The sequence below is a fragment of the Citrus sinensis genome, chromosome 1 (assembly GCF_022201045.2).
Source record: "Citrus sinensis cultivar Valencia sweet orange chromosome 1, DVS_A1.0, whole genome shotgun sequence".
NCBI classification, from domain to species: domain Eukaryota; kingdom Viridiplantae; phylum Streptophyta; class Magnoliopsida; order Sapindales; family Rutaceae; genus Citrus; species Citrus sinensis.
In genome coordinates this window covers 22161429-22171435 of record NC_068556.1, presented here as the reverse complement: position 1 = coordinate 22171435, position 10007 = coordinate 22161429, and the positions used below count along the sequence as shown (strand labels likewise).

Genomic DNA, 10007 nt, shown 5'->3' with positions numbered 1-10007 from the left:
AAATCAAAAAGACATCATGAAAGTCCAAAATCTGTGGGATCATGGAAGGGGGTTAGTGGCGTCCCTGGTGAAAGACTTTTGACGAATGCCCATCATTTCACATTTGGAAGCACCGGGCTGTCTCGTAGCTGCGTAATGTGTGTATTTATTTAAATAATTTATCTGGTCTTTCTCGAATCGTAGTTCGGGGATCCCAGGTCACCCATTTAACTTGAGTTATCAAACTAACAGCTGCTTATGTGTTGAAATTCAGACGCTGAAATTCAGACGCCCCAGGATTTGACAGGTAATCTTATTAAAGGATATCAAACTGAATTTTACATCAACCTGGTAAGCAAGAGTCCGTACATGGTGCAAAAAGCTGACAGATACATGTTCGAACATCGATGAAAGTTAATACAATTTTCTCTACGTCCATGGAGAGGAGAGGAGAGGAAATGAAAATAGATACACTTATTTTTTCAGTAGCAAACTAACCGTAATGGTTGTGGCCCAAAATCAAACAAGAAATGTGGAACAAGAGGTAATAACTTATAAATCAATTTGAAAAGAATTAGGAGACATCAGAACTTTGCAATCAACGAATTGCCCTGCCTTTTCCAGATATGTTATCACATTAGACATCCCTTGTATCTTGGTTATCGATCTCATCATACAGGAACAGGGTCGTGGACAGTTGAACCCGAACTAACCCCTCCTACGTTTTCAGTTAGTGCTATAAATTACAACTTTTAGGGCTTTCTCCAACATAAAATATCAAACTCCTAATCCTTTAAACTCTGAGATGGTATGTAGCACCAGGAAAACATACCGTGTCTGATATTTACCACTTGCGAGCAGATCAATCTTGGATGATGTGTAACTAGCATCATCAAGCGGAGAGTAGACGGTTGAGTCCACTGTAGGAACGACATAGCAATGAATCAATACCAGTTGCTTCCAGAACCACCTTGGGCAGCAGCAACTTTCCTTGCTATGTACTGAGGCTTTGGCTGCAATCCATTGGAACCTTCAACAGATTCATCATTCACCCTCTCGTTTTTACATGCTGAGCTTCTTCTTGGATATGAACTGGCAGCATATTGAGTTGAAACAGCAGGATTCCTAACCACTCTCCGCTGATCAAGAGCCTCTGCAGCTGCTGCTGCTCCACAATTGTTGTAACGCAACACTGAACTGACAACTTTCCCAGGTCTTGCGGCACCTGCTACATCAAAAACCATTTAGCAGCCAGTATATTATAAACGTGCAGGCTTGAAAAATTACATTTTCAACCAATAGCCATTACAATTGTTTTTTTTTTTTTTGGCAGATTAAAGTACTGTGTTACAGAAAGTGTCAAGAAGCTGAATGAAAGTGATAGACATTGGGTTAGCATTCAGTAAGAAACCACCACTGAGAGATAAAATTTAACGTGAGTAGAAACATATTTTAAAAATCATGCTGTAAAATCCTAGGATCAAAATAAAATAATTCTTGCCTTGCATACCCTGTGGAACTTGAATGGGGAGCCTTGCCATAGGTATCCCAGATGTCCTATCCATAGGTGGTTTCTCAACTTCTTTAATGGAGCATTTGGAAAGATCATCTGTAACAGCTGCTGAATTCTGTACCGTTTTATCAGAGTACAATACACATGGTCTGCATACATAAAATCTCATAAGCATACTCGGAAATGACAAATAAAAGAGGACATATAGCAGTGATACAGACACATATTTGATGATATAAACAGGAGAAGTGAAGCCTATAGATGGATAGCAGCATACCAAATTTGCAAAGATGTAGATACCTGGGTAATGATGCATGTTGCCTCTCAGGTGGAGCAACAGTAGTGCCCTTTCCATAATGCTCCTCGAGGTAAGCAAACTGCTTCTTGAAATGGTCAACGGCACTGCAAAGAGTATATAATTAAATAACAAACTTCCACAGCACATGTTTTCATCATACTTCAAAACAGAGAAAATTTGAAATTTGAGGCTGTTTAAAGCAGCATGATATTCTAATATTGAATCAGAAACACCAAATCCAAAAGGACCTTCTCAAATAAGAAGTTCCAAATAAAATCCAACAGAAAACCACATAGATTTTTCTATGCAACTGAAAACAATTGCCCCCCCCCCCCCAAAAGCAATTTATTGAGAACAAAGTTAATGCAAATGTATAAGTATCATCAACAATTAATGACAACGGCACAGGAAGGTGCCCAGCAAAAATATAAAAGGTTCATGAAAGATTAACTAGACAATATAATTTCCTAACAATGTCTAAGGTTGAAATAAAATCAACATGAACAAGGGTGTTTCAAGCAGCAACACAATTAATTGGTTTCCATAAACTACCTTGGATACATGAAACCCGTTGGCTCAGAACCTTCTAAGAACTCTTTCAGCATTTGAGGATGGTATTCAAGAATTTCTCGATATATGAGCTCTCTTACATCTTCTTTTGTTATCCTTCGTCTCTCGAATTCAAACTCCATCTTGGTAACTGGTTGAGCAGAAGGCTCTCTCTCAACCTTAGCTAAACCCTTAAAATATGGATCTGCAAGGGCCTAATACAATGAAGGAGGACACAACAGGACATCTGTTAGAAGAAGGGTATATAAGTAAAGAAGTAGAAAAAGAGCCACTAATAATCACCTCCTCTGCAGTAGGCCGATCCTTGGGCTCAAACGCCAACATTCTTTCTAGTAATCGAAGTGCAAGTGGATTTGCATTGGGGAACTTCTGGGAGAAAGGGATTGGCTTCTTCTTTCGCATACTGCTTAAGTATCTCCGAGCTTTTTCATTGCGTACCTGACAGTGTAGTATCAATACTTCAGTAAAAAAAAAAAAAAAATTGCAAAGACCAAGAAGCAAGACGGAGCAACACTGCACATAAAACCATCATAGCCACACCAAATGATGTTTAATAGCAAACAGACCCTGGCAATGGCTTCGGGAGATGGAGTTCCCAACAGATCAGTCATGATGTCTAGTTGATGGACAACGTTCTTCCCAGGGAAAAGAGGCTTCCCAGTTAAAAGCTCAGCAAAGATGCACCCAATGCTCCATATATCTATTGCCGGTGTATACTGTAAGTAAAACGAGGGTGATTAGAAACAAAAGACATGCAAAATTAAAATTTATGAGAGAATTCTGTTCTGCCAAAATGACCATACTTTGATCTTAATTATGCTCCAATCCAATAGACAACCAGGTAAGTTAAAATTGTTATAGGATATTATCGATGCAACTAGTAAGGAAGAATCTACTCCAAATAACACACTAAGAAAATAGCACTGTGGGAATAATAGGAAGGAAAAAAGTGTTATTGGAGGCTTTTCAAATTCATGAGTTTACACACGCACACAGAAAGGTATAAGCACTCAAAAATGATTGTTTGATACAGCACAAGAATCACGATACCAGATGCATGGATCAAGCTACTTCTAAGGAAATGATAAGGGGTAATAATTCTTGCACCTTTGAGAAAAAGGATCCACATAATTCAGGCGCTCTGTACCATCTTGTCGCAACATAGTCCTGTTAGTACAAGAAACCATAAATATTATTTGCAACAACAGACCAAGAACCAACATTCTGTAGACCATTTAAAAATTAATTTCCATTTATATTGCAGGCTTATAGAGAACTTACTGTCCAGAATATAGCAGTAGGAGTATCATTGAAAGCAACCCTTGCAAGTCCAAAGTCACAGATCTTGAGTTTACAGTCGGCATTTGCTAAGATATTTTTGGGCTTCAGATCCCGGTGAAAGACATTTGCTACAAAAACATAACAGATTGAAAATAAAATTTCAGACTGGAATGTCCATTAGAGACTACCGAGAGTAATTTCCTTACATGAGCCACATCCACAATGCTAAATGTACCACAAGCACATAAGAGGAAGAGATGTTGTCCAATGAAAGAATAAGATCTAACCTGTGTGGATGTATTTCAGACCTCGTAGAAGCTGATAAAGAAAAAACTGGTAGTGTTCTGGAGTCAAATCGTCATTTGCTTTAATAACCTGGTGTAAATCAGATTCCATGAGTTCAAAAACAACATATATGTCTTTGAATTCCCTTCTGGAAGGAGGTAACAAGATGTGTTTGATCTCAACAATGTCTGGATGACGCAAGAGTCTAAGAAGTTTTATCTCACGAAGGATGCGGGTGGCATCAGAAACATGTTCGAATATATCATTGATTTTCTTAATTGCAACCTTTTCTCCAGTACGCGTGTCATATGCTGAGCAAACCACACCATAGCTTCCTTTACCTATTACTTCCTCTATTTTGTACCTGCTACCTTCCCCATACTCAGTGAAAAAGTCCACATCTGCAGATGACTGCAATACCACAAGTATATATAAGCAACCCACTAAGTGTTATTCATATCAAATCAAATCAACTTGTACAACAAATATAAATTCAATACTACCAAAATATACAACATGCATGTACCACCAACACTGGCAACTATGCTTAGTATCACAAAAATTCGCGGACATTGTCCAAGTAATTATTGATTTTAATGAGTTCCATCTCCAATCAAACAATGTATGAAGAAATCCAAGAACTTAAATTTGGTTACACACCTTGTCTGCAACCTCTCATCACCAAGGTTTAGTATAGTGGTCAAAGGAATACCTTGAGGTAAAAACAATACATACAGTAAAGTAAATGACAAAAGACTACAATCATTGACTATATGAGGACATCAGTTAATGACCCTGAAAAAAGGAGTACTTAACTATCATTTAATATAACATTTCTCCTCCAGGGCAACGGCAACTTCGTAAACACAAAGGCATACAAAAGAATGGGAGAAATATTAGAACACAAAGTTGTGGTTGCCATTTGCCAACTTCCACAATCTGTAACGAGAAGTGATATATCTCATATAACAAGTAATATGCCATTTACAGTTCCTAAACCAATTCTCAACCCAAAACATACAGTGAAGCAAACACACTATGAGATTCTTACATGACAAGAATGATAGGGTCCACAAAATTACAGAAGGGGATATAACTATGTGACAGAGAACATGAGACATGAAGATGACATGCTGATCCTTCCTATCCAGATACAAGAATTATACCCACTATACAACAAAAATATTCCATTACAATTGGACCACAAAATTTTTAACCATAATAGAGAACAAACTGAGATTTTTTTTTTCCCCCAATGCCAAGTAACAAATCAAATTACCAATGAACTAAACATAAACAATAGATTATGCCCTCAATACTACTCGTTAAGATCTTGCGCGAATGATAGCAACTAACACAAATCTACACACATTCGCATACAATAATTATAAATAAACAAAAGCATACACACATCTAGGAAATGATTGAACTCGCCTTTTTTCTTTGATCAGGCTGCATCTTAGCAACAAAGCATCAAGATCTTTCAAAGCAAACAAATCAACTTGAGCAGCAACTCCAGCCACAAGATCACACAAATCCAGATAACCAAATCCCAAATTCCACTAAAACAAAAGTATCCAGAAAACAAAGAACACTAAACTCTCGCTAAAATGCCAAGATCACAAAGAAGAGCCAAAAAAAGCAATAAACGGAAAAACCTAATCTTTAAAGAAGGTTAAAGCAACAAACTTTTGAACCCAAACAAGGACCCAGATACTAAATGTTAATTTGTTTTTTTTTTCTTTAAGTAAAGAAGGAATCAAACAAAGAGAATACTTGAAAACACAGAGTGGCCACAAGATAATGGCGGAGTCGTCTAAATGTAGCTGGAAAAAGAGCGATAACAGATCAAGTTTAATTTTTTTTTAATTTTTTAAGCGGAAAAACTTAACTTTGTGAGAATCTAACTGAAGGTTGGAGACGATAATAACTATTTCTTTTGCTTTGCGTCGTGAGAAAACAAATGGGTATATACGTAAACAAAAAAAAAAAAGAGTTTCTGTTTTGAGAATTTTAAAACTTATGCGTTTGATCAGATGAAGAGATGGAGAAGAATAACGAAAGCGCTTCTGCTTTTATGGAAAGTGCTTTTGTTGTTTTGGATCTTAAGCTGGCTTAAGAGAGAATGGAAATTTACGTGTGCTGTTGTTCTGTACTTGTTCCGAGTTGAAAAGCCTTTTTGTGAATGAGAGAGAGGAGAACAAGCGACGGAATGAGATTTTTTTCTTTTTTCATTTGCTATAGTAATATTTAATATGTTTTGTGAAAAGACCATTCTGCCACAAAACTTTGATCATATTACCTGTAAAAATACCAGTCTGCCCCACGTAAATTTTTATGATCACTCTTTTTAACTTTCCATTTTTGGTTGTTTATATTTTATCTGAGGTGATTGGTGAATGGTGATTAGTGATTAGTGCAGCGGCTTTTACCCAAAAAGGAAAAGAGGTTAAATTGATTGTTTTGTTTATATACTTTTAATTATATAAGTGATTAATTTTGGGGTGGTGGGAAAGAAGAGATAAGATAGAGAATTGGTGAATCGCATGAATGGCTGAAACTGATTTTGCAGTCCTTTGTGAATAAACCATACAATAAATTAACAATGTGATTTGAACTGTGCATAGTGTAGACAGCTTGCTGCCAGGTGGTGCTTTAGCAACTAAAATAATATTATAAGCAATTGATCAATAAGTGTTGACAATTTGCTTTATCTTTGTTTGGATAGGGACACGTTATTGATACTATGTTATAAACCCAAGTACCCTTTGAGCAGCATGCTCATGAAATGATTGTGCATAAATGTTACGATCCGAAAAATGATATGCTTAGAAGTGTAGTATGTACAATCAATTTATTTATAGAAACTCATATGAAAAATAAACGTAAGTTTGGATTTCCAAATACACAAATTTATACGTGCACGTTCCAAGGTCCATTTATCCAATTGGGTAATGCAAAGAGATAAAGAAGAATTTTGAAGCAATGTTGTGACGCTGGAAGGGGATGAAGATGAGAAACATGGTGAAAACTTGACAGGATGGATGTCCATGTGGCGGCACATGGGCTTTGATTGAAAGAATCGTCGGTTTATTTGTCAAAACCAAAATTCACACACATTTATATATATGGCAGATAATGACCTCATAATTTAGTGTGTGTCTTATCCTCTCCATGCATGAATTGACATGATGATGTGATGATATATATATATAGACATGCATAGTATTATGTATCATGTAACACTTCAATAAATGACATGAAAATGGTATGCTTGGGAGGTGAGTGGGATTATATGACATAAAAATTGTTAGTATTCACATTTTTGTTTCAGTGTAGTAAAGTATTAACATAAACGATATCTGTTCATATATGTAATAGAACATTTAAAAAAGAAAAATTATCATTTGTATACCCTTAGTTTATTTCATTATAAAAAATACTACAACACTTTGAAGGTGTGTCAATCGTTCACTTTAAATTGACAAAATGTATTAGCCGACCACCAAACAGTTAGTTGTCGTTTAAATATGATAACGTTAGAAGAGTAATCTTGTCTTTTCATATAATACAAGTGATAAAAAGAGAATTTAAGAATATAGAAGTGATATTTTTCAAGGATAACATTGTTAATTCACTGTAATTCCGTTAACTTTCAAACGGCAATTAACAATTTGGTGGTCGGCTGGTACATTTCGTCAACTTAGGGTGGACGATTGATATACCCTTAAAGTATTATAGTATTTTTGATAACAGAGCAAATATAGGGTATACGAATGATAATTTCTCTTTAAAAAAAGATTTTGTGATAAGGTTTTAAGTATAATATTATGGTATGTGTAAATTTCATTTAATGCACTATAATTTTATTATGTAGTTTTTTTGTCATACTAATGATGTAGTACCTCTAGTGTAAAAAAGATTTTCATAAATCAAAGATATAAGCTGCTAAAACAATTCTTGACAAGCTCCATAAAATTGATTTAATTAGTAAAATCTCTTAAAATTCACACAAATGAGATGAGAATTTAATTATTATCCAACAATGTAAAAGAGGAGGAAGAAGAAAGCTCTACATTAATAATACTGCATTGCCGTGATAGTATTAATCAACCACGTCAGATTATTGAATAAGTAACGCACAAAATCATGCACCATCATAGCCGATTAAAAATGAAAATTCTGCAGCAAAGAAGGGCCAAAATTGGGCAGACAAAAAGTGAAAGTGAATAGAAAGCCAGGGGAATTTACTAAAAAATTGGAGCAATTGCAAAGTCCACGCGCACAGCCTGTGACCGTGCCGTAACCGACTGCCATTTCCGGAAAGCGGGCCCACTCTTGGCAGCAAGAGAAGGAGAAGGACGCGTTGTGTGTGGAAAGAGAACGCGCGACCCAGCTCGCTCTCCACTTGCATGCCACCCCACGCGCCCTGCGGACTGTCTCGCCGCGTGATGACCAAGAGCTGTTATTTGTGTCCGTTGAGCTGTTCGCAATTACAATAACGGACCCACGTCACCTCTTTTTTATTTTTTTCTTCTTTCTTTTCATTATTTTTTTCCTCTGCTCTTCCTTATATAAAATTCATTTCAATTTTCTTTATTTTCCAAAAAATAACTCACTTAAATCGATTATATTATAGTTAGCGACGTCATCATTTCCGTGGGAGCAGGCCTGAAAGATCTAAGTCTAGTTAAATCGAGGTTCAAATGTATTTAACAATAATAATATTAGAGATATTTTTTTTTAATATTGATTACACATCATATTACTGTTTATATAAATATTTACAACTGCAATTACAGTAAACATTACATTGATATTTACAATCAAATATACATAACTAAGATTTATATTGTTATATTAAATCCATGAAGTACATGTCCAAACAAGTAACTATCACATGCGAGAGATGTCTCTACACCATTCGCATTTCATAAGTGAGAAAAATTTATAAATAAACTCCACACAATCATGCATAATACTCAATTGAGAGAGTTTAATTCTAATATTACATGTCGCTCATTTATTAAATAATAAATTTTGTAATTTATAAAATAACTTAACCATCAATATTATATTAGTTGAAATTCAAATTAAGGTATAATTGCTACTGTCTAGAAAACTCTTTTTTATTTTTAAAGAAGCTGTGAATCATATAATGTTGTGTGTTTTGAGTTCAGCCCACAGAACAATTGTACATAAATTTTTTCATGATTTTTTCTCTCACCCGTAGTTATGCCTATCAACTTCCTAATTCGGTCAAACATTTATTTAGACCGTGGTTCTCAAAGGGTAATTTTCAGAAACCTCCCCTAAGGTTTGATGTATTCTCACTTAGATAGAAAGTATTCATGTATTCTTAGTAACCTCCCCTGACGTTAGTATTCCTACTCTTAGACCGTTTGTTGACTGATAAAATGACCAACATACCCTTGACTTCAAAACAACACATTTTTTATATTAAGATTAATGTATAGTATGTACAATTGGTTAATAGTATCATATTTGTTTTGGCGCCAAATAGATATAAACACAATGAAAGTACCAAATCACCCTTGTCATTTTCCAAAATAACTTAGCTAAAAGTGAAAAAATTTGAAGTCTTTTTTTTTGGGGAGGAGGGGGGGGGGGGAATAGAAAAAAATTTAAAATTTAATTTCAACTTGCTTCTCAAACTCTCAAGATATAAGATAAACCATTCATCTTCCTTCTTTAGTATCGAACCGCCACTACAAATATCATTTTATCTCCTCATCAATCATTTAAAAACTCTTTCAACAAAAATCAAGAGATTCCATAAGGCATTAATTTTGATCATTTATCAACAAATGGAGACTCTGCAACATTAATGGCACACGCAAGAGCAACAGCTTTGTTCCCGCACCTTCTTGCTTGTCATGAGGGTCACTGCCAACCGTAGCAATCCATTCCTTTTGCTTATCCACGTCTTTATATGAATATAAATGTCAAAGTGTGTTGCAGTTGAGAAGTCCGTAGTTTTGAAAGTAGGGTAATGTCTGTATCACCACAAAACCAAGATGGACAAGTTCATGAAGCACGAAAAAAGAAAAACTGACCAAA

At 35.4% G+C, this 10007-nt stretch overlaps 1 protein-coding gene across 2 annotated transcripts; it reads right to left on the bottom strand.

Moving 5' to 3' along the window:
* Positions 1-257: 257 nt before the first annotated feature.
* Positions 258-6144, bottom strand: LOC102611921 (mitogen-activated protein kinase 15). Of its 2 annotated transcripts, none has more exons than XM_006489183.4 (10): positions 5361-6144; positions 3929-4337; positions 3642-3769; positions 3468-3527; positions 2927-3076; positions 2643-2798; positions 2343-2554; positions 1793-1894; positions 1481-1641; positions 258-1204 (listed from the first exon to the last, which is right to left on the bottom strand). In XM_006489183.4, exons 1-10 carry the CDS (start codon positions 5382-5384, stop codon positions 924-926), a joined length of 1683 nt encoding a protein of 560 aa, XP_006489246.1. In that variant the 5' UTR covers positions 5385-6144; the 3' UTR covers positions 258-923. The 2 variants fall into 2 exon arrangements, with proteins under 2 accessions (XP_006489246.1, XP_052293497.1); XM_052437537.1 differs by having other exon boundaries at positions 1490-1641; positions 5361-6143.
* Positions 6145-10007: the final 3863 nt, after the last annotated feature.